This window comes from Podarcis pityusensis (assembly GCF_964106645.2).
Source record: "Podarcis pityusensis genome assembly, chromosome: 15".
NCBI classification, from domain to species: Eukaryota; Metazoa; Chordata; class Lepidosauria; order Squamata; family Lacertidae; genus Podarcis; species Podarcis pityusensis.
In genome coordinates this window covers 11,325,553-11,350,982 of record NC_138040.1, presented here as the reverse complement: position 1 = coordinate 11,350,982, position 25,430 = coordinate 11,325,553, and the positions used below count along the sequence as shown (strand labels likewise).

Genomic DNA, 25,430 nt, shown 5'->3' with positions numbered 1-25,430 from the left:
AGAATTGAAGAGTTGGAAGGGACCCTAAGGATCATCTAGTCCAACCCCCTGCAGTGCAGGAATATGCAGCTGTCCCACATGGGGATCGAACCTGCAACCTTGGCATTATAAGCACCACACCCTAACCAACTGAGCTATCCAGGTTTATAATAATAATTATTGAATAGGAATCCCTATTTTCATCGGAGAAATGTTGGAGCATATGGAACTGGAGCTTGTTGAAAAGCTAAACATCCCACAGGAGAGTTCAGCCATGTCCGCCTGACAAACGTGGCCCACAATGGGAGGGGGAGGTAGCAATCTGGTCTGCCAGTCTCCCCACCACTGTCATACAATAATTTGGGACTGTAACAAAATGTTGCTGCGTGCAGTGATTCAAATCAGTGCACCAGCCAGCCGTCCGATCTTTCAACTACTCCATTCCATTCCCCATCAATGAGCATTCGGGGCCCATTGAGCATGTTTGCTCCTCACTGGGCTGGGGTGGTTTTATGTGTTTGTGTAGTGGTTGGGGAGACTCAAAAAAGGTTTGCTGCATTGGTCCCCACCCCATTTTTAAAGAAAAAATATTTGTGCAATCTATACAAAAATAGCACAACAGGGACAACATCAGCCAGCGCGCAGGTTTTGTGGTGTAGAGGGAAGACACATTTGTAAGGTGGCAGGATCCTTCTTTAAATGTATTGCACAGGTGGGGTCCAATAACACTGAACTGAACTGATAAAGGAAGGAACATGAGGTGACCATCGTTGTGCTCACCTAGAAAGCCTTCTTCATCCACTATAATGGTATAGTCCTCTGGCGTCTCTGTTAAACTGAAGAACTTGCACCTGAAATAGAGGAGGGGGGGGGGGAAACTGCTTTAAGCATCTGGCTGAACCATGAAACCCTAAGCATGCTTATGGAACACATTTCAGAGGCCAACACAACAGCAACAACACAAGAACATCTCTTTGAGTGATAAAGCTGGAAGCTGCAGAGAGAGACATGCCTTGCTCTGTGCCAAACCTAAGCTAGACTTTGGGGCTTCTCTGGAAACAAACGCAGAAGCAAGATCTGTCGAGGTGCTTCTGGTGTGACACCCTCTAGCTCAGGGGTAGGCAACCTAAGGCCTGGGGGCCGGGTGGGGCCCAATTGCCTTCTCAATCCGTCCCTCTGGACGGTCCGGGAATTAGTGTGTTTTTACATAAGTAGAATGTGTCCTTTTATTTACAATGCATCTCTGGGTTATTTGTGGGGCACAGGAATGCGTTCTCCCCCCCCCCACAAATATATAGTCTGGCCCACCACATGGCCTGAGGGACGGTGGACTGTCCCACGGCTGAAAAAAGTTGCTGACCCCTGCTCTTACCTATGCTCAGGTTGTATATATACCTTCTGGAAGAAGGTACAGGGTTATAAAGACTAGGACTAGCCGCCTGAGAAACAATTTCTATCCAAATGCGATTTTGGTTTTAAACTCAGTGTAAGGTAGTCTCTATGGGAGTATATTGTATTTAATTATGGGGTATCAGAGTTTTTAGGGGGCTAACCAGGCTGGGATAGCAGGCTTGTTGGTTTTTGAATGTCTGATGTATATTTTTTCAATTTCGCTGCTCTGTACGGGACAATGATAATAAAGATTATCATATTGTATATGTAAATAACTCCTAAAGATACCATACTCTCCATTGGCCTTCATTCTAAGGAAATCAAACTCTGGAAGAGGGTTTGGAACCCCTGGACTCTCCCACCACTCGGGGATTGGGGTGGCATGTAACACAGAGTTTTAACCTTTTTTATTTTTTACATGACCTGGGCACCCAGAAAAGAGGCCTTTGAAGATGATCTTCAAGGTCAAGAATGGGAAGAGGCCATTCTTCAGGGAACCCAATCTCCAATAGGCATTAAAAATGTCAAATCCAGCCAGGAACAGGCAAGGAACCAACACAGATGACGTTGCATGCATCCAGATACGAGGAATCATGTGTTCCCTTTTCCAGATTATACTGCTAATGCTTTTGTCCATTTGTTGCATTGTGGAACGGAGGCGTTTTGACCGATACTCTGGCATGTCGCGCTAAATGGCAGTCGCACCAGTGGGCATGGTGAGATACAACAACAGATGACATTGGACAGAGCCCAGAACCAGACTGAAGCTGGTGCAGTCGCTTAAGCATTGGCAAGATATGGTTCCAACCTCCTTGTCCCAAACAGCAAGTCCCCTGCTACATTTTGAACTTGCTGTACTCAGTGAGTGGCTTTTATTTTTATTTTTTATTTTTTAGGGCTTTGCACACAACACATTTGGAACAGTCTAATCTGGAGTTTACCAGAGCATGGATAAATATTAGCTCAGAGAAGCTCAGCTCAGAGTTAGCAGGGTTAGGGAATCTGCTGATGAACCACATAGATGCTGTTCAGGCGTTCTGTCTGAAAGGGGATTTCCCAACACAAGTGGAGAGCAGAGATGGTGCAGTGGGGTGTGCCTCACTCCCACCCCAATGTCCCCACATGAGCCAGCCCTGACCAGGCCATGCTTAGCCTCCCTGCATTTAGTAGGAAGGTCTGAAGTGGTCACCTCAATGTGGTCATGCCACCTCAATGTGGTCATGCTGTTGCCAACTGCAGAAAAAGTGGCTGGGCTCATGTAGCACATTTAAAGCCCTATAATGCCACTTTAAAACTGTCATGGCGTCACAGAACCACAGCACTGTAGGTTTGGAAGAGATCCCCTTCCACCCGCATCGTCCAGCCTGGACACTGAAGTCCAGCTTGCGGTCCCCTCCTTGCGAGAAGTGAAGTTACAGGGAACCAGGCAGAGGGCCTTCTCAATAGTGGCGCCCGCACTGTGGAACACCCTCCCGTCAGATGTCAAGGAAATAAACCACTACCTGGCTTTTAGAAGACATCTGAAGGCAGCCCTGTAACGGGAAGTTTTTAATGTTTGATGTTTTACTGTGTTTGATCTTTTAATTTGTTAGAAGCTGCCCAGAGTGGCTGGGGCAACCCAGTCAGATGGGTGGCACATAACATACCCTCCAACATTTCTCCGATGAAAATAGGGATGTCCCATTCCACAATCATAATTGCACTGTTTCTACCCCACACGTCTTACCGGGTTGCCCCAGCCACTCTGGGCAGCTTCCAACATATATAAAAGAATTAAACTTTAAAAAAACTTTCCCTTTACAGGAAGGTTATTGGTATGTGGAAGGTGATAGGAAAAGAATTTACTGCTTGAGGGGTGGAATATCAAAGGTCCGCTCCTTTTCCCCATTTGTAGAATTTGGAACTCTGCATGACATAGTGAGAAGCCACGATGCCCCTCTGCGCCCCTCCTGCTATACCACTGGACGTATCTTGGAAAAAGGGGCTGGCCAGAGCCTTGACTGAGAACACTCCACACAGGAACAGGTTGTTGCTGGTCTTACTTTTGTATCCTTAGCCACTGACCTAAGTTAACTGCACCCCAAAAATCCAGGCTACCACCTGAAGAACAACAGACCTTTGCAGTAGTACTGAAGGCCATCAAGAGAGGGGTGAGACAAGCCTCGCTTGGCAGGGATTTCCACAACTTAGGGGCGGCCACAGAAAAAGACACCTGCACCTGCCACTCTTCCAACAGCTTGCTTATTTTGTGTTGCTGTTGCAGGTGCAATTGAGACACATATTTGGGGTATTGTTTGGCTTTGTTTTTATATACAGTTGTACCTCGGAAGTCAAATGCCTTGCGAGTCAAATGTTTTGGCTCCTGAACACCGCAAAGTGAGTGTTTCGGTTTGCAAATGTTCTTTGGAACCTGAACGTCCGATGCAGGTTCCGCAGGTTTTGATTGGCTGCAGGAGCTTCCTGCAGCCAATTGGAAGCTGTGGCTTGGTTTTGGAAGTCGAATGGACTCCCGGAACAGATTCCATTCGACTTCCAAGGTACGACTGTATCAAAACAGCCATCCACTTTGGAAAGCCATTTTATGGCGGGCGGGCCAAGGAAAATGGCACACAAACCATTCTTCGAATCAAATGAATATTCCTGTGTCAACAAGAAATCTGTCCAGGAACAACCCACCCTGGGCTAGATGATCACCCTGACAAGTGTTTCCAAGCAAATTCCAAATTTCCTTAGAAGTTACTGGACGCGGGAGATGTTTGGACTGGCTGGCGTGGAAGAGAAGGCATGTAATTAATACCGTGGCAGAGGAAACAGATCTGTATCTTGGAACAGCTGGGCGGCTCGCTTTTTGCAAACTTGGCACATTGAGGGGGAAGCGAGGCAGCCAACTGACTTAGCAATAAAAGAGAGAAGCCCCCGCCCCCCAATGCCCTCCGCAGAGGAGCCTGTAACCCAGTAGGCTGTGAATTCTCCTGAACGCACATCTCCCCTTCTAAATTACTCTTCCCTTCTGGAATTTTGCACGCAAGTCAGCCATGTGGTGGACGAGTGTGTGGAGATCCTCATGCACAGTGTGAGGTCTCCTGGTATGGGTGATCGGGTGTCCTCCCTCGACAGTCCTCCACAGCAACCTGCCGTCTGGACTGAGATGCATGAGGGGCTGCCCTTGGAGGCTGCACCTGGTGCATAACACCTGAAGGAGCGTCTCCACCCCCATCGTTCTGCCCGGACACTGAGGTCCAGCGCCGAGGGCCTTCTGGTGATTCCCTCACTGCGAGAAGCCAAGTTACTGGGAACCAGGCAGAGGGCCTTCTCGGTAGTGGCCCCCGCCCTGTGGAACGCCCTCCCACCAGATGTCAAAGAGAAAAACAACTACCAGACTTTTAGAAGACATCTGAAGGCAGCCCTCTTTAGGGAAGCTTTTAATGTTTAACAGACTACTGTATTTTAATACTTTGTTGGAAGCCGCCCAGAGTGGCTGGGGAATGTATATATATATATATATATATATATATATATATATATATATATAAAATGCAGCTCCCAGGGTGGTAAATGGGGCAGTTCGATGGGACCATCATGCACCACCAGTCCTGAAGGCCCTGCGCCGGCTGCCAGTGAGTTACAATTTCCAGAGTGGTCAACTATCGCTCTGCCTTCCAAAGGAACTCTGGGAACTGAAGTCCAGTGAGGGGAATAGAAGGGTTTCCAAACAACTGTCAGCACCCTTAACAAACTACAGTTCCCAGGATTCTTTGCGGGAGGCCCTGACTGTTTGAAGTGGCGTAATAGTGCTTTAAATGTACTGTGCAGATGGGCCACTGTAGATTTTTAAGCCCTGTTCCCCACCAAGAGCTACAGTTTCCAAAGTGGTTTAAACAATCAAGCCCAGGGAATACTGGGAACTCTAGTTCTGTGAGGGGAAACAGGCAACTCCTAGCAACTCTTAGCACACTTATTGTACCACAGAGCTCAGGATTCCTTCGGGGAAATCATGACTGCTAGTGCTATAACAGTGCTTTGGATATAAGGTATGGATGCAAGGTGTTACAAACTACAGCATAAAGCCCGAAATGGCTTAGCGTTGTAGAGTAGGAAGGGACCACAAGGGACAATGAAGCTGGATGTTGGAAGATTCAAGACAGGTAAAAGAAAGGACTTCTTCATGCAGTGCCTAGTTAAACTGTGGAACTCCCTCCCACAGTGGGAGGCAGTGATGGCCAACAACTTGGGTGGCTTTAAAAGAGGACTGGGCAAATTCTTGGAGGATTTCTAAGGCAGGAAGGTTGGCATGAGTGAAGGTAGTCTTGCAAAAAAGGAAAAAAAAGGTTTTTGGGTAAGAATATTAGGCCTTCTCTGTACTTCTTACTGCATTGCTTTACGATGTGACTCAACCAATCAAGATTGAGCAGCTCCTTCATCCAGCTGCCTGCAGCATGTTGACTGAGTCTCTCAGAGTAGTCAATGGGGTGCCTTCCAGGAGTTACTGGACTACAACTCCCATCATTCCTGATCACTGGCCGTGTTGGCTGGAGCTAATGGGACTTGTAGTCCAACTGGAAAGCATCTCTCCGGCTAAGCCTGTCCTAAAGCAACAGAATTTGGTTTAAATCTGGCTAGCCATCCTGGCTTGATAGGGAGGAACAAATCAAGACATCTGGATCTCCTAAGAAGCTGGTTTGCTTCCTGGGTAGATGCTTCCCAACTCTGGCTTGGGTCAGCCAGAGTGCCAGAGCTGTGCACACCAGCACACAGCTTGAGTTTTCTTAAGTCAGTGTTCTTGGTTTATCGCTACAAGTGAAGGTGGCCAAGAAGTGGCTGCTTCCATATGCAGTAGAAACTTACTTAATTAAGCCCCAGGGCTTGGAAGAGACACAGGTCCTACAGAGTAAAACTAAAAAGGAGCACAGTTCTGCGCATGTTTCACATAACTCAGAGGCAGCTCAAAACCAAGGAATGAACAAAATCAACCACCATTCCAAACCTCGCTATTTGTATTTGAGAAGGTTCCAGGCTCTAAGCAACGTCCAAACCACCACACGGTTCACAGGAAGTTAAGCAGGGCATGCAAGTATGTATTATGGACTACATGAAAATGGTGCGCAGCCGTGTGGGAGGCTGGAAAGTCCGATGGCCTGTAGGCTAATTTAAAAAATGCTCTGGAAGCTCTGGCAAGAATGACCTGTCATTTCCCCTTCTGGTTGCTGGGTGGGTGGGAAGGGGGAGGAAGGCAGAGGAAGAAGCAGGGAGAGGAGGAGGGGAAGTGACTGGTAGGGCAGAAGACAAGGAGATCTAGGATAGATTACCGCACTCTGTTATACGTGGGGCTGCCTCTGAAGACTGTCTGGATACTTCAGCTGGTGCAGAATTCAGCGGCCAGGTTGCTCACTGAGGAAATACTGTTTGAGCATTTAAAGCCAATCCTGACCTGACTGCCATTCTGGGCCCAATTCAAAGAACCGGTTTTGACCTCTAAAGCCATTAATAATAATAAGAAGAAGAAGAAGAAGAAGTTGGCTGGAAGCAATGGGCAGTTTTGCCAATCCCATAAACACAGTCCCTCCAGCAGCAAAACTCGGGGGGGGGGAAGCTTCCCACCCTTAACACAATGGCACAGCCAGCAATATTATATTAAATATTATTGTATCAATCAAATTACAGTGGTACCTCAGGTTACAGACGTTTTAGGATACAGACTCCGCTAACCGAGAAATAGTACCTCAGGTTGAGAACTTTGCTTCAGGATGAGAACAGAAATTGCATGGTGGCGGCGCGGCAGCAGTGGGAGGCCCATTAGCTAAAGTGGTACCTCAGGTTAAGTGGTACCTCATTCTGGAGGTCCGTTCTTAACCTGAAACTGTTCTTAACCTGAAGCACCACTTTAGCTAATGGGGCCTCCCGCTGACACTGTGCAATTTCTGTTCTCATCCTGAGGTAAAGTTCTTAACCTGAGGTACTATTTCTGGGTTAGCGGAGTCTGTAACCTGAAGCGTCTGTAACCCGAGGTACCACTGTAGTTTCTGAGTGCATCACCATTAATAGCAATAATAATAATAATAATAATAATAATAATAATATACACTGCACTCCCACCTGTTGTTGTCAATTTTTTTTCTGGACTCCTTTTATATATTTAATTCATTTGTAACCGAAGATCAAGAAAACACAAATTTTAATAATAATAATAATAATAATAATAATGTTAAAATGATCACAGATGATTTAGCTGAGCTTCCTGCAATGCAGAGGGTTGGACTAGATGACCCTGGGGGTGTCCCTTCCAACTCTATGGTTCCATGATTATGGCTGAGTTTGGTTCTGAGAACCCAGTTCCAGTCTCCTTCCACAGCCTGCTGGCAATCTGGGACTTTGGAAGCTCTTCAGATATTACCTCTATGTGACCCCCCTCACCCCCCCAATCCCAGTATGTCTTGGCCCTTTGACTCTCTCTTAATGGCCCTGTTTTTCAAGGGGAAGCAAGAACAGGCTGTGCAAAATGATGTTTGTGTCTCTCTCGTTCTTAGCTCGAGAGTCCAGAGTAAACTTATTTGTGGCACAGCTTCTCGGGTCAATATGTGCAAAGTCTTGTGTAAAAGGAGTATTCGGCGCAGGTTAAGTGTGGGTTAGAGAGCAGAGGCAGGAAAGGTGGGAGGAGGTCATCGCAAAAGCTGGTCAAATATGTACTTTGCTTTATGCGCAGAAGAACCCCACAAAAAGACATTTCAAGGCAGAAAGCCACAACCTTTGGCAGGAGACACACTTGAGCGTTGTCAGCAGTCCTGCTGGACACTTGAGGCAGTTTACTGCCACCCCCCATCCCCCAATCAGCCGCCTTGTTTTCCCATTTTAAATGTGATGTTGAAATCCTAGCATAGGTTGGAGATAAAAACCGACTCGATTTGTTATTTTTGACCTGCTTTCCTTTCAGGAGACGTACGGAGCAGCTTTCAATACTAAAAATGATAACATATTAAAGTGGTGATAGACAGTTGTCGCAAAAAGAATATCACACAGGCCATGCGTTTAAAAGTCATGGTCTCTCACGAAGAATCTTGGGAACTGCAGTCTGTTAAGGGTGCTGACAGGGTTGGGTTTTGTTTTTTTAAGACCCGTTCTCCTCTAAGAGCTACAATTTCCAGAGTGGTCAAATGTCACTCTGCCTTCCAAAGGAACTCTGGGAACTGAAGTTCTGTGAGGGGAATAGAGGAGTTTCCAAACAACTTTCAGCACCCTTAGCAAACTACAGTTCCCAGGATTTTTTGCAGGAGGCCCTGACTGTTTAAAGTGGCGTAATAGTGCTTTAAATGTACCGTGCAGATGGGCAACTCTAGGTTTTTAAGCCCTGTTTCCCGCAAAGAGCTACAGTTTCCAAAGTGGTTTCAACATTCAAGTCCAGGGAATTCTGGGAACTCTAGTTCTGTGAGGGGAATAGGCAACTCCTAACAACTCACAGCATGCTTATTGTACCACAGAGCTCAGGATTCCTTCGGGGAAATCATGACTGCTAGTGCTATAACAGTGCTGAAATGTAAGGTATGGATGCGACCATGGGACGCGGGTGGTGCTGTGGGTTAAACCACAGAGCCTAGGACTTGCCGATCAGAAGGTCGGCGGTTCGAATGCCTGTGACGGGGTGAGCTCCCGTTGCTCGGTCCCTGCTCCTGCCAACATAGCAGTTCGAAAGCACACCAAAGTGCAAGTAGATAAATAGGTACCGCTGCAGCGGGAAGGTAAACGGCGTTTCCGTGTGCTGCTCTGGTTCGCCAGAAGCGGGTTAGTCATGCTGGCCACATGACCCGGAAGCTGTAAGCCGGCTCCCTCGGCCAATAAAGCGAGATGAGCTCCGCAACCCCAGAGTTGGCCACGAATGGACCTAATGGTCAGGAGTCCCTTTACCTTTATGGATGCGACCAAAGGCAGTGACCAACCAGTGACTTCCCATCTAAGCCACTTTTGAGGTGGAAGCTCCATCTTGCTTGGCAAAGCCCAAGGGCTTGCTGCGTCAATGATTTTCTGACTGAGAAGCATGAATAAAATTTGAATGGAAAAGAGGCCAGTAAACAACCCAGCCTAATGCTTCCTCGAGTATTTTGGCTGAAAGACCTACGCACACTCTTAAAGTAAGAGTAAGAGGTATGATAAGTTGAATGTCATGGACAGGCTGGACGCAGAGGATTGGTGGGAGGAACCAGCTGGGTAACCCCCAAGAGAAGAAGTCTCAGAGCCTGGGGAATGGTGGCGGGACAATGACAGGTAGTCAGAGGGAGAAGTCTGGGAAGAGGAGGTGTTGGGAGATGGAGAGGTAACAGGGCTTAGTGAGCAGGGAGAGTCTGTGAGAGAGAGAGGTCCAGAGTCAGAGGCAGAAGCAGAGGCTGGAGAAGAAGAGGGCAAGAAGCAGAGATGAGTTAGGCTGCTGAAGAAGCCAGGGAGTTCCCCCCTCCTGCTACCCTCTCCCATGGTCTCCCAAGACCAGGAGAGGTATGAAGATGGAGGAGCAAAGACAGGCAAGTCGAATAAGTCTCAGATTTCAAGGGAAGGATCCAGGGGAGGAGGAGACTTAGGGAGCAGTGGGAAGGCAGGCACCTTCAGTCCTCACAAGTGTTTCATTGGGGCAAGTCCTACTGGGAAGAGTTGCTGTGCTCACTAGGCCTGAGCTGTTCAGTTGCTTTGAATAAACAGTTAACTTCACAGACACATTGTGATTTATTGCTGACCTGCTCCCAACTCCCACCTTGACAGAAGACAATATTGAGCTAGATGGACCCAATGGTCTGACGCAGTGGAAGGCTGCTTCTGACAACCCGATGACTAACAGATTTGTTATGGCCGTTGTAATTTAAAGAAGCATTTCCGCCCCACCTCGTGGCTCACAAAGGGCCGTCCGAGGATTCAGGCAGATTTCACCGCACGCAATAGTTCCTCCCGGAGAAGAGCAACAGTAGAAGCTAAAACATTAGGTGATATAAACTCTTTGGAATTTCAGATCTTGGTAGCTAATGAGTCACTTGTTTCGGAGAGATGCATTTGTGGCAGGCAAGTGCAATGAGGCTGTCAGAATATTATGACATCTCTGCACATCAGACAGACGCGTTGAGTGGCTAACATTTTACAACTACGTTTTCCTTGGGTCCAGAGGAAACCCACTGAACTTAATGAACATGGCGAATGTAGGTCCATTAATTTCAATGGGTCTACTCTCGAGGCAACATCCGCACCATTCATTTAAAACATTATGATACCGCTTTAAACAAGCACCCTGGGGACTTTTGCTTGTTACGGGGGCTGAGATTTATTAGGATACCCTTGTTTCTCTCAGAGTCCTACAATTCTCAACCATCAATCCGTCTTTTGGGAGTTGCAGCTTTGGGAAGGGAACACGGGGCTCCTGACACCTGTCAGCACCCTCAACAAACTACACCTCCCAGAATTCTTTGGAGGGAGCCCTGACCGTTTAAAGTGGAATACGAGTGTTTTAAATATATAGTGCAGATGGGCCATCGTCCCTATTTTCATCGGAGAAATGTGGAAGGGTACGCAAGCCCCGTGGGGGAAAGCTGAACCCCAAAGCAAGAGAGCTTCAGTAACGAAGGCTGCACCCAGACACCACATGTTTATTTGCATGGTGTGGATGTACCAGATAAGTAAAAATGGAGATGAAAAGGCACAATAAAGGACAACAGGGAGAGGAAGAATACTGACGGGAGGGGGGGTTCAAAATGTAATCGCTGCAATATCTCCTCATCTGCCACTTCACTTTTTATTGTGCAAATTCTCCAAATTCCAAGCCAGGATAAACCAAAGTCGACAGCCTGGATTATACAGATTAAGGAAATGCACTTGCTGGGTTTTGCTTCTGCTAGTTGGGGGGGGGGGGGGGTTGAGAAAAAACTCTCAGAATACTCAAGCCTTTGCTCCGCTGGAAGCTGTGTCCTCATGGTCTCCAGCATTTTCCCCACAGCGAAAGGGGCTAGCAAAAGACAGAAAGCTACTATAGAATTGTAGAGTTGGAAGAAGGGACCCCGAGGGTCATCTAGTCCAACCCCCAGCAATGCAGGAATTGCAGCTAGTGCATCCTTCTGCTTATAAACTTCCAAGGAAGGAAGAGTCCAACACCTCTCGTGGGAGTCTGTTCCACTGTCAAACGGCTCTTACGCTCAGAAAATTCTTATTGATGTTTAGTCAAAATCTCCTTTCTTGGAACTTAAAGCCACTGGTTCGAGTCCTGCCCTCCAGATTAGGAGAAAACAAGCTTACTCCATCTTCCATGTGATGGCCCTTCAGATATTTGAAGATGGTGATCCTATCTATCTTTTCCAGGCTAAACATACCCAGGGTGGCTTCTTCAACCATTCCTCATATGGCTTAGTTTCCAGACCCTTGATCATCTTGGTCGCCCTCCTCTGCACATGTTTCACCTTGTCAACATCGTTCTTAAAACTGTGATGCCCAGAAATGGACTCAGTACTCCAGGTGTGTTCTGACCAAGGCAGAATAGAGTGGGATTATTACTTCTCTTGATCTAGATTCTAGACACTGTACTTCTGTTGATTCAGCCTAGAATAGCATTAACCAAGAACAGCATTAGCAGTCATGGATTCCCACAAATAATCATGGGAACTGCAGTTTGTTTAAGGTGGTGAGAGTTGTGAGTTGACCCCTCAAAGAGTTACAATTCCCAGAGTGGTTTAACAATCAATTCCTCTTCCCAGGGAATCCTGAGAACTGGAGCTTTGTGAGGGGAATGGTGGTCCCCTAACAACACCCTTTACAAACTACAGTTCCCAGGACTCTTTTGGGGGGTAAGCAGTATCATAGTGCTTTAAATTCATAGTGCAGAAGGTAATAAGCTGCAAAGGTGCTGCGGAGTAGTGTAACTTGCCTGTAACTTTAAAAAAACGCATTATAGTTAAGAGTTTTGCTATTACAGCGGTACCTCAGGTTACATACGCTTCAGGTTACAGACTCCGCTAACCCAGAAATAGTGCTTCAGGTTAAGAACTTTGCTTCAGGATGAGAACAGAAATCATGCTCTGGCGGCACGGCAGCAGCGGGAGGCCCCATTAGCTAAAGTGGTGCTTCAGGTTAAGAACAGTTTCAGGTTAAGAACGGACCTCCGGAACGAATTAAGTACTTAACCTGAGGTACCACTGTACCTACTGACTTACTTCAACACAACTTCTCAACAAACAATGGGGCAAGTGTGGCTTCGAGTGAGAAACATTTAAAAATGGAGACAGGGTTTAGGAGATATTTTTTTAAAAAAATTAAGTAAAAAGGATCCTTTCTTTGGTTTGCCCCAAAGTGTGCCACAACAGTCACCACTTTCTCTGCCTCTGGAATGGCAAATGGGAAGGAGAGAAAGCAGCTTTTATAGCTTGGCGTGGGCAGGCCTTACTGCTCAGGCGACATAGTTGCCGATCTCCATTCTGCAAAAATGAATTTGCACATCTTAATCCTACTTATTTGCAAGTATGCACACTAAGCGGGATGAAGGTGGTGACCTATTTATAGGGGAGGAGCTCTAGGAAGAGATCAGGATCTGGGGTTCAGGTTAACAGAGTGTTCCTAAGCATGTGCAAAGTCCCTCTCGTTCAACAAGGATGCATCTTTACCTAACAGGAGCCAATTTGTGCTTCTGGTGTGTTTAAACTCAACAAATCTCCTGAAGGTACATTTTTTCACCTTTGGTGGACATGCCCAAAGATTAAGGCTTTCTGGGAAATGATATATAATGAATTAAAAAAGGTATTCAAATATACCTTCCCCAAGAAACCAGAGGCCTTTCTCCTGGACATAGTCGGCCAAATGGTGATAAAAAAAGATAGAACTTTCTTTATGTATGCAACAACAGCAGCAAGAATACTCATTGCAAAGTATTGGAAGACACAAGAGCTTCCCACACTGGAGGAATGGCAGATAAAACTGATGGACTATATGGAACTGGCGGAAATGACTGGTAGAATCCGTGACCAGGGAGAAGAGTCGGTGGAGGAAGTTTGGAAGAAATTCAAAGACTATTTGCTGAAACATTGTAAAATTAAAGAATGTTAGAGTGATGTTGGATTGAAAATAAGTGGCTTCCAGCTGTACAGGACTTATGGATAGATTAAAATTAAGGATTAGGATTAAAAAAGTTTAAGGAAATGGAAATTTGGTTTTTAAAAGGTAAAATTTTAATATTATATTATATCAAGAGTAAAGATTGGGATTAAAAAAGAGGGAAAGAAATTGCTGGACAAACAATTTGAACTGGAATACAAAAGAGGGAGGTACGAGGAGGTCCAGAAAATAAGTAAATTTAAAAAAAAAATAAAAAAATAAAAATTTGTGTTTTCCACTGGGGGGGGGGGGAATAAACTCAACAAATCTCACTGTAGGCAAAAAATGCCAGCTATAATAAAATAATAATAATAATAATAATAATAATAATAATAATTTATTACCCGTCCTTTACCCTAAGGCAACAGGGCGGGTCACAACAATTTAAAATATAACATTAAAAACAGTTTAAAACAAATTACAATCACAAGAATTGGGTGGCTCCTAAAAATATACATCTCAAGTGTCAAAGTGGAGGGCAGGAGAAGGCCATTCACTCAGCAGCTTCCAGAAATTAACCCATGCGATCTCAGTGTGTGATCGCGCAAGTAGGACACAGGTGTGCTCTGTTTGGATGTTACCATAGAAGGCAATTGTAGCGCAAGTGGTTGAGAGTCAGCATGGCATTGCCAAGGCTGGGCTATGGCAGAGTCACAGAATTGTAGAGTTGGAAGGGACCATGAGGGCAGCATTTGGAATTAGCTGAGCACAGGGCACGTTTTGAGAAGGGCAACTGGCCTTTTTTGCAAGGAAGTGGAGGTGTTTGGTTGCCAGGTTTGGCACCTAACATCTCCATCTGGCTGGCTGGCGTGGCTGTGATGCTGTTCCAGTCAGCTGGCCTGTGGAGCAGTGCAGCAGCAAGAGACACACACATCTTTTGTTGCCACAGTGCCCTGCGGATCCCCTGAGGCACACCTTCTGGTGCTGTGCGAGCCAGGTGATTCGCACACATGCATACCTTTTGCTGCTGCGCTGCCCCACAAACCATCTGCTTCATAATTTGGTTGTTTTTTTAAAAAAATGCAGGTAGACATATCATTGTGATGACCATATCCTTGCTTTAAGGTGCCACTTGGCTCCTAGATTTTATATCTCAGTTTCTAATCCTGCACAAGGGTCATCTACTCCAACCCCCTGCAATGCAGGCATGTTTGGCCCAATGTGGGGCTTGCACGGCCCCCAGGATTAAGAGTCTTACGCTCTACCAACTGAGAAGCCCAAGGTGGGGCAGAATCTAGGAAGCAGGAACCGTGAAACAAGTCACTAGTCAGGACTGGAATCCACGTGATCAAGACAGAACAAACGAAGATCAAAGAATAACAAAGGATCCAGAAACACACTTAGGAAGATCTTGATGCTCAAGCAGTGCTCAAGTGAAACAGGAAGTCCCCTTCTGCACTCCTTCCTCTCCAAGAGAATCCAATGGCCAGTCTGGGCAGGCGGAGTCAATCTAGGGCGAGAAGCCGCTGCCTGCAATTCAGTGGCTCGTCACATGGGGCAGACACAAGCGGATCCTGCAACTCTCTTCCATAATAGCATCCACATTGTCCAACGTTCAAAGCACACTCAGTACACAATTGAAGGACATGGTTTCTCCCCAAAGTACCCTGGGAGCTGCTGCTTGTTTGAGGAATTACATCTTTGCGAGGGGAAACGGCAGTTCCCATGATTCTTTGGGGATGCTTCAAATGTATGGTATGACTCTGCCTATTAATGTCTTACTCAGCCACAAAGTCTCACCGTGGGACTTGGACCATTTCTTAAGGCCAAACCACACATGCACATGTTTATTCAACACACACACTTGCCAATTCAGCAATAAATTGGGGGTAGTATATTGGGGGGTGAGGAGGGGAGCAAATGGCAGCATCTGATACCAGGAGTGAATAGTCAGACAAAAAGCACCTTAAAGTAGTCAGGAGTGTTGGTGAGACAAGGTAGGAATTGAGGGGCAAGATTTGCAACCATCTTGGCTGTCAGTCCTGGAAGACCTGCTCCCTGCCTTGCAGGCCTTTCTTTTCCCACCTGGCCTGGGAGGGTAGGACCCGGACTGACTCCAACTACAGAAGCTGAGGTTGCTGAACGGACTCTTGGGCTGAGGTGTTGTTTGTCAGTTGTTGTTGTTGTTTGTTTCACTGTTGTTGCTGTTGTTGTTTTTTTTGCATCTATAGCTGTGATTTGTATGGAAACTGTCTAACTAGGTTGTGTATTTTTATTTAAAAATGTTTTGTTTATTGTTTATGACTACTTTTACATTGCAGTTATGTCTTTTCTTTCATGCTGTAAGCTGCTTTGAACTGTGGAAAGGCGGCACACAAATAAAATTATGTATGCATGTATGTATCTGTTTCCATACTTCTCTGTTGAAAGTTAACATGTGCCCCAATCCAGAATTATGTTCAAACAAGGGAGCATGCACTTCCAGATGTGGGGAACCCTTCACCCTCCAGATGTTGCTGAACCACATCTCCCATCAGGCCTAGCAAGGATGGCCAATGGCCAGGGATGATGGGAGTTGTAGTTCAGCAGCATTTGGAGAGCCAAGGGTTCTGCTTGCCTGCCTTAACTCAAAAGGATTGTGGCAAGGATGAAAGAGTCTGGATTGAAGAAATGTAAGGGAATACCTCCCCTAAAACCAAACAACTCAAAAGATTGCTAGTCAGTCTAAATGAAGAGTGGAATTTGTCCCCCAATGTCAAAATATGAAATCGTTAAGGATTAGCGCCTTCCAACAATCAGGGTTATCATGGTATAAAAATTTCCTAGGAGCTTGCAAACGAGTTGTGAACTCTGTACTATTTATCCTTAAACAGTAATAATACTTCATATGTATGCTTCTTTAAAAACAAGAAAACAAAGGAGAGCATTCAAAAAGGATGAAACACACCCACCCGCCAACAAACTGAAATGGTACGTCCCAAAATACTACTGGCCAATTTATGCATCCAGCAGAATCCAAGTGGCAAAGCAGCAGTTCCTGGCTGTACCACATCAGACTGCAGGTGGGTTTGTTTTGTGTTTTCCATTTTGGAGGGGGAGGGAATCTCCCTGCACAGAGAGAAGTAGCATGTCAGGAAAAAGCTTTCAGCTTTGCCTTTTATGAAAAATGAAGGCATATATATATATGGAACAGGCAAACCTCCATGGAAGTGGTGTAGCCCAGGAAGTGTTTAAACACTTGTTTTTGCTCACTGAACTTTCGGCAATAGGTCCAACGCTACTGAGAGCATCACTGGCAGTGGGGAGACTGGTACATGACTCCTGTCGTGTAAATAACTGGCCATTTTGTGGCAGGCTGTTTTAACTGTGTATTGATAAAATGTACTTTTTTCTGACTGACGGTCGAATAAAAAGGATGATGATGATGATGATGATTTTGTGGCAGGTGGTAACAATTCTTCACAAAGAGGCTGGTCATGCCATATGAATCCAACTCTTTTTTTTTAATGGAAGCTTTTCCAGGATTTCTGCAATGTGTTAATCACAGATACAATAGAACTTTGTGCTCCGGTGTAAACCCCACATTTTAAGACAAGAAGGAATTAAAGGTTATCGGTGACATCTGAAAAGCCTTTGGGATTCCTCCCAAAAGTGCCACAATTAACAATGCAACAAAAGGGAATCGTCACCATCCATTGGGGAGAGGGCGGGTGGGGGGAGAGAAAGAACGGAACTAAATGTTTAAAAATAATTGTGTTGCATTTTAACTGCAAACAAGTTGAAATGTAAACAAGCTGTAAACAAGGCAAAGACAGATAACGTTACACAGCAAACAATGTCAACTGCCAAGCCGCAAATCGGGGAAATTTCAAAGCAATGAAGTTTAAACTTGAGATAAGGGATAGTAATCAAATTAAATGGCAAACATGCCCATTCATTCAGCCACATTATTAAGGTGGGATGGGCGGGGTGGGGGTAGAGAAACATGTCCTTCCCCTTCATTTTCAATCTGCAATTCAATTTTAAAACAAATACACACACACACAATTTATTAGCGGTTTCCCCTGGGCCCCAGGAGTGCTTGGTTATTAGAACTGGTTTCTGAAGTGGATTCCAAGCAGCAATGCAAAAACACTTAATTCCAAACCAAGAGTGGAGTTTAGGAATTATTTCTCTTAACCCCCATCTCTGCTCTATCTGCAATAGAGAGGGGGGGGGGCGGGCGGAGGCAGCACTCAACCCTCTATTTACAATATATTTGCAATTCAAATTGTCTCCATCCAAGAAGCACTGGTATTGAGTGTGTGTGGTGAGGAAGGTGGGCGGGTGGCTATTCACTTTACTTCTCGGTAAACATAATAATACAGTCTTAAAAACAACAACAGCAACTCGATATATTCACGGATCGGGAACCTTTGACTTCATTTCTCCCCCGCCTTCATTTTCCAAAAAGACAGGAAGAAAGAAAAATATGAACAACATGATGTTGCAGGAAACCCACGAAAGTCGCCTCTTGCATACTTAGCAATAAACGTACCTTTTTGACTAAACGCTACATGGTCTTAACTGCTAGCACAATTCTGTGCACAGAAAATAAAAACACACATACACACCAATACAGCCCTCCTCTGTCCCCTCCTCCCCTCTTCACGGCTGCTCTTTGTTGTTCTGACCGAGTCCTTAGTTTTTCTTTTTGGGGGGCGGGGACCCCCCCCCCGCCACTTAACCCTCGGTTTATTCACTTTTTATAAAACACACACCGCCGCCTAAACTTAGCAATGCACGCAAAGAAAACCCCTGCCGGCAGCTGTTTAAATCCATCAGCATCTTTTAAAGCAGATTTGGGGGTTTTTCTTAAAAAAAAGACTATATGGGGGGAGGGGAAGAAGGGGGCGTGTTTGTGCAGAAACTCGCAAAAAAAAATAAAACAAAAATAAAACGAAAAGCTCTCACTGGACCGGCGAAACCATTTAAGGATAGCAATAGGAAAAGAAGTGGGGGTGGTCGGGGGGGGGTTGACCCATTAACCCTAACCCTCCCCACAACCTTGATTCCTGTATGGGAATTAGTCAAGCCCCTGCCGCCCCCCCCTTTACAGCAGTGCTTCGTCTCGTTGGCCTCTTGTTAAAGCTGGCAAGGCTGCTGAGCAACACCCCCCCCCGGTGAAAAAGGGGGTCCCCCGTTACCTGGTCTTGGAGGAGAGAAAAGCTAGCTTGATCAGCCCGTAGGTAAACAACTGGATTCTCTCCTTGGCGACACTAGCTACTTTTAGTCGGTGCTCTAAAATGTGCAATTCCATCTTTTCCTCTTTTTCATTTGTAGTTCATCAGTTTTGGGAGCCTCTTGTTTGTTGCCTGGGAGGTTTCGGGGGGTGGGGAGGAGCAGGAGGAGGAGGAGGAGGATGGGGGGTGTCTTCCTCTTTGTCCGAAAGGGGTATTTTCCCACCCTCTTCCTTTTACGTCTCCAACGCAGGCAGAGAGTGGAGGAGGAGGAGGAGGAGGAGGAAAATAATGACTTTGAAAAAGGGATGGAAGAAGAAGATATTATTTGTCATGGAATTAACAAGGCGGTTGGTTGCAGGGGGGGAGAGGGAAGATTTTTGCTAACTAAAGAAGTGGCGCTGATGGAGGGAGAGAAAAGAAAGAAGCAAAGCCAACAAAAAAAAAAGAAAGAAAGAAAGAAAAAAGAGGAGGGGAGAAAAGAACAGCTGAAGCTGGAAGGAGAGGGGAGAGATTCAGAGCGCAGAAAAAGCGGCTGCTGTTTCAATGTAACAAACAACTTGCCAGTCAAACGGGCCCTCAAGTGGGCATGCGCAGGAGCGCGGAGCATTCTGGGAGGTGTAGTCCAGAGGGCGGAGCACGGGTCAGGAGTTGGGGGTTTTGCCTTGTTTATTTTTTAAGGACTCCCCCCCCCCCCCGCGAGGTGCTTCCAAAATAAAAGAGTCCTTGGCGAGTCGTCCGGGTGCCTTGCAAACAGAGACTATTCTTTCAGCTGATCTTATTGCCTTTTATGGGTACGAAGCTTTTCAAATGATACCACGATTTAGAATGGAATGTTGTTGTTGTTGTTTAGTTGTTTAGTCGTGTCCGACTCTTCGTGACCCCATGGACCAGAGCACACCAGGCACTCCTGTCTTCCGCTGCCTCCCACAGTTTGGTCAAGCTCATGTTGGTAGCTTCGAGAACAGTGTCCAACCCTCTTGTCCTCTGTCATCCCCTTCTCCTTGTGCCCTCCATCTTTCCCAACATCAGGGTCTTTTCCAGGAAGTCTTCTCTTCTCATGAGGTGGCCAAAGTATTGGAGCCTCAGCTTCAGGATCTGTCCTTCCAGGGAGCACTCAGGGCTGATTTCCTTCAGAATGGAGAGGTTGGATCTTCTTGCAGTCCATGGGACTCTCAAGAGTCTCCTCCAGCACCATAATTCAAAAGCATCAATTCTTTGGCGATCAGCCTTCTTTATGGTCCAGCTCTCACTTCTATACATCACTACTGGGAAAACCATGGCTTTAACTATACGGACCTTTGTTGGCAAGGTGATGTCTCTGCTTTTTAAGATGCTGTCTAGGTTTGTCATTGCTTTTCTCCCAAGAAGTAGGCGTCTTTTAATTTCATGACTGCTGTCACCATCTGCAGTGATCATGGAGCCCAAGAAAGTAAAATCTCTCAATGCCTCCATTTCTTCCCCTTTGCCAGGAGGTGATGAGCCCAGTGGCCATGAGCTTCGTTTTTTTGATGTTGAGCTTCAGACCATATTTTGCGCTCTCCTCTTTCACCCTCAATAAAAGGTTCTTTAATTCCTCCTCACTTTCTGCCATCAAGGTTGTGTCATCTGCATATCTGAGGTTGTTGATATTTCTTCCGGCAATCTTAATTCCGGCATGGGATTCATCCAGCCCAGCCTTTCGCATGATGAATTCTGCATATAAGTTAAATAAGCAGGGAGACAATACAGAATGGAATATGATCTGCAAAACACGTTTTTATGAAGTGATGGCCGTGAAGGAGAGGGGCAGGTGGGGCTTGTCCGTCTAGGAATGTAGCCCGTCTTCTAGGAGAAGGAAAACTCTGATCCTAACTGATCCTCCTCTGCCTTGCAGCTCTATTCATTGGTGAGAAAGGCTTCCGGAGCAAACCCTGAGGAGCAATCGGATGCCTTGCGGGACATCTTCAGGAGAAGAAAAGGCTAAGGAGTAGACCCTACACAAATCTGGAGTGGAGCCTGTTAAGTTGTGGGTGAACATATCAGACGACACAGCGATTCTTCAGACAGCTCTTGTTTATTCACAGGCCAGAACAGAACTAGGCTGAAGGGTTCAGCCAACCTGCTTATATAGATCTCAACTACAAAGCAACAGTAACAACTTTCTGTAACTATCCAATCACTGAACATCACTTTCAATTCCTTATTTGCATATGTGGACCTGAGTGAGATACTGACCTATCTACAGTATCCCCCCTGCTGGCCCAGGGTGAGAACTTTGGTACATAACAGAGTCCCTAAGATGGTTGGATGGTGCCTTGTGCGCCTCCTTCCGGCAACTCCTGCAGCCAAGCTGGTGCCAAATGTATTGCTCTGCTTTCCTTTGAACCACATCAGCAAGGTTGAGAGAAGGGTCTTGTCATCTGGGCAGCCCAGGACCTCCATATACACTGCCCAGGTTTGCGTTCTGGAGAAGTCACTTTGTGAGCTTCTAACACACCAAAAACAATGTGGGAGGCAGCGGTTACGAGCTACCAGTCTTTGCAGCCACAGCTGCCGCTGTGATTTCCTAGTGCAGAGCTTTCTAAACTGTGTCCTGACACCGTTAGTGTGTCGGCTGCAGTGTGTGGGTGTGTTGCACAAATGCTTGCCGTGCTCATCCTGGGGCAGGAAAGGGGTTAGTTTAACCTCTGGTTTACTAGTAAAACTGAATTACTGTCACGAAATGATGCATGTCTAAAAAAGCATGTCAGCAACATGAAAAGTTGGGAAAGCTCCTCTAGCGATTTGACCTTCGGTGGTGCACTCCATTGTCTTTCAAGACAGATGAGTGCCATAATAGAAGGGACATTTTTTCATATGTGGTGGGATTGTAAAATTATAAAGAAATATTGGGAAATGATCTATAATGAAATGAAGAAGATGTTTAAAATAACCTTTGTCACCCAGAAGCTTTCCTACCAGGCATTACAGGAGTGGACTTACCAAAATCACAAAATAATTTGTTTATGTATGCAACTATGGCTGCACGGACTTTATTAGCACAACATTGGAAGGAAGAAGGTGTCCCAGCTAAAGAAGATTGGCAAGTTAAATTAATGGAATATGCTGAAATGGCAAAATTGACAATGAGGAAGAGACGACAACAAATTTAAGGAAGAATGGAAGATGTTTATTTCATATTTACAGAAGCATTGTACACAGGTTAATACATTGTTGTTGTTTAGTCGTTTAGTCATGTCCGACTCTTCGTGGCCCCATGGACCAGAGCACGCCAGGCACTCCTGTCTTCATTTTATATGCCTGTTGTCTTTGTCTTTGTTATCTTTGTTAATACATTAGCAGGGTTTTAAGATTACTTGTAATTTTGTTATTAATGGATAATAGGTAATTTAAATAGGTTCTAAATTTAATGATGGACATGCAGTATGTTGATAAATAATAGAACCAAGGAAGGGACAACTAGAGGGAAGTCAATTTGTTTTGTTTTTGTTGTTGTTTTTATTTTTGTTATTTTTGGAAAATTAATAAAATGTTATCAAAAAAGAAAAGAAAAAAAGAGACAGATGGATGCCAGCAACATGGAGGAGAGGGCTACTGATAACTACGAACCACAATGCCTAGGCTCTGCCACCACAGCTGGGGGCAGCAGTGCTTCTGAATACCAGTTGTGAAAAACCACAAGAGGGGTGTGTGCTCATATGCTCGAATCCTGCTCTCTGGTTTCCCGCAAGCATCTGTTTGACCACTGTGAGAACAAGATGCTGGGCTACATGGGTCATTGGCCTGATCCAGAAGGTTCTTCTTATGTTTTTAAGTTAGTATAAAGCTTTGGAATGGGTCTTTGGTTGCTGTTGTTTTTGGGAGAATTTTTGTGAACGGAATGAAGCTCCACCATGCCCCTGACTTATGCCTCAGTCCAAGCCATGGGTAGGTAAACTAAGGCCTGGGGCCTGGATCCGGTCCAGTTACCTTCTAAATCCGGCCCGTGGACGGTCCGGGAATCAGCGTGTTTTTACATGAGTAGAATGTGTGCTATTATTTAAAATAAAGCAATGACAAACCTAGACAGCATCTTAAAAAACAGAGACGTCACCTTGCCAACAAAGGTCCGTATAGTAAAAGCTATGGTTTTCCCAGTAGTGATGTATGGAAGTGAGAGCTGGACCATAAAGGAGGCTGATTGCCGAAGAATTGATGCTTTTGAATTATGGTGCTGGAGGAGACTCTTGAGAGTCCCATGGACTGCAAGAAGATCAAACCTCTCCATTCTTAAGGAGATCAGCCCTGAGTGCTCACTGGAAGGACAGATCGTGAAGCTGAGGCTCCAATACTTTGGCCACCTCATGAGAAGAGAAGACTCCCTGGAAAAGACCCTGATGTTGGGAAAGATGGAGGGCACAAGGAGAAGGGGACGACAGAGGACAAGATGGTTGGACAGTGTTCTCGAAGCTACCAGCATGAGTTTGATGAAACTGTGGGAGGCAGTGGAAGACAGGAGTGCCTGGCGTGCTCTGGTCCATGGGGTCATGAAGAGTCGGACACGACTAAACGACTAAACAACAACAACATTATTTAAAATGCATCTCTGGGTTATTTGTGGGGCATAGGAATTCATTCGTGTGTTTCCCCCCAAAATATAGACCAGCCCCCCACAAGGTCTGAGGGACAGTGGACCGGCCCCCTGCTGAAAAAGTTTGCTGACCTCTGGTCCAAGCCATGGGGAACCACTAACAGTGACTTCCCCAAAGACCTTGGTAAACAGACAGAGATATAAGGCATCAGGTGATGCTGGACCAAGTTTTGTTCTGATTTGTTTGTGGGATGGTTATATAGCCACAATTGTTCACACTGACCTCATCCTGATTTGCTTGTTTGGTGTTTATACACCTTTCCTGTTACTCATTTGTTCACCTAACACTTTCCAGTGTATTTTCCTGTCGCTTTCCAAACAGCAATAAGTCCCTTTTAAAAAATAAAATAAAAAAGTAGATTCATTGCACTAGAGCGGAGCTTTCTAAAATGTGTGTTGAGACACATTAGTGTGTCGGCTGCAGTGTGTAAGTGTGTTGCGCAAATGCTCCCCACGCTCCGCTAAGGACTGGAAAGGGTTTAGTTTAACCTCCAGTTTGCTAGCAAAACTGAATTACAGTGTCATGAAATTGTGTGCCACCCAACATGAAAAGTTTGGAACATACTATACCTTTAAAGCAGATTTGAAACACATTCTTTCCCTCAAAGAATTCTGGGCACTGTGGGTGGCTTGGAATTGTAACTCTGTGACGAGTGAAACAATGTGCTTTCTAGTGTGCACACAGCCTAATTTTGCAAACCTAAAGTTCGGCTACGGTCCTATGCACATTTTTCTGGCAGTTGGTCCCAAAGAACTTACTGAGTAGTAGATTGTCACTTCCTGTGGGTCAGTCCCACAACAACATAACACACAAACACCCACATCTGACATTTTGGTTTGGGGCTCAGGATAGGGGAGGGTGTGTGTGTGACAGCAGACAGAGGACGTGCCTTTTAGACACAAATGGCTGCCATTGCAATGTTTACACCCCCTCCTCTGCCTTTTTGTAAAGGACTTTTGTGGAGAGATCTTTCAGCTGGCCGAGTGGAAGACGAAACACGACGCTTTGTTCGAATTCCACTGGCAATGAAGTTGGGAGGTGGGTGGAGAGGAATATGGAGAAAGCATTTTATTTATTTATTTTCTCCTCGGGTCTGTGCCAGCTTCTCTCACCTGCTCTGGAAATTTCAGCCGTGCTGAGTTAGGTGTGTTTCTGGAAAGAAAACTACTTCTCTATGGTCAACATCACTTGAGCTCCTGTACTGTAGGAGGGGGGTGACAGCAGACTCCCACACGGTATATTTAAAGCACATTTCCCCCCCGAGAACTGAAGCTTACCCGCCACAGAGCTACAATTCCCAGCACCCTTACCAAACTACAGTTCCCAGGATTCCTTGAGGAGGAGTGTGCCTTATATATGTGGTGTGTGTGCAACTTTGGAGGCGTGTTGCGTTAAGTATTGTGGGACCGGTTTTATGCAGGGCTGGATTTAGGTTTGATGAGGCCCTAAGCTACTGAAGGTAATGGGGCTCTTTATATGTCCACCTATCCGTTCTCAACAAAAAATTGTCACTTTTGTGTGTGTTGAATATATGCTATATGGTAATTTATGGACCTAATAGTTATCTAAAGCCATTTGTGCATAACAAAATATGTATTTTATCAAAGTAATTGATATAGAAATGAGCAAACCAGTGATATTTTAGGGAGCAGGCTAGCAGGCGAGGCCCATTACTTACATCATAGGAGCCTACACAACACAAAACCCTGTTGCTCTATGTAGGTTTTATTTTATTTGTTTTTTATCTTATATTTTGGAAATGTACATCCAGGTTTTTTTTCCCCTTTAAATTTTTTTTGGGGCCCCCAGGAGAGTGGGGCCCTAAGCTATAGCTTGTTTAGGTTATACATAAATCGGGCACTGGTTTTATGCAGCTCCCTCCTAGGTGAAATCGGACAAGCCTCCTCTCTGTTGTATATCCAGCGCCTACTGAAAACTTTGTAAAAAAAAACAACCCAGCAGTCATTTTAACTGAATTCTGATGTCATAATTTTATTTTCACTGTATTGAGTTTTCCGTACACCACTTAGAGGCGGTGTAACTAACTGCACGAAACACAACTATCGTCCCATTGCTTCCGACTTTCTAGACAGAGCCAAAAGCTGCTGTTCTGTGGTTGCACCTAGCAGCAGCCAACCTTCAAACTGGAAGCCAAATGCATTGTGGGTTCAATTTCCATGGCTGTGTC

At 45.5% G+C, this 25,430-nt stretch overlaps 1 protein-coding gene across 1 annotated transcript in view; it reads right to left on the bottom strand.

The window, feature by feature from the left end:
- Positions 1-19,185, bottom strand: part of CASTOR2 (cytosolic arginine sensor for mTORC1 subunit 2) — a 50,737-nt gene extending 31,552 nt beyond the window's left edge. Inside the window, exons 1-2 of the mRNA XM_080983194.1 lie at positions 18,597-19,185; positions 760-830 (exon numbers count right to left, since the gene is read on the bottom strand). Coding sequence (XP_080839320.1) covers positions 760-830; positions 18,597-18,709 — 184 coding nt within the window. The 5' untranslated portion in view covers positions 18,710-19,185. The remainder of the gene's footprint in view (positions 1-759; positions 831-18,596) is intronic.
- Positions 19,186-25,430: the final 6,245 nt, after the last annotated feature.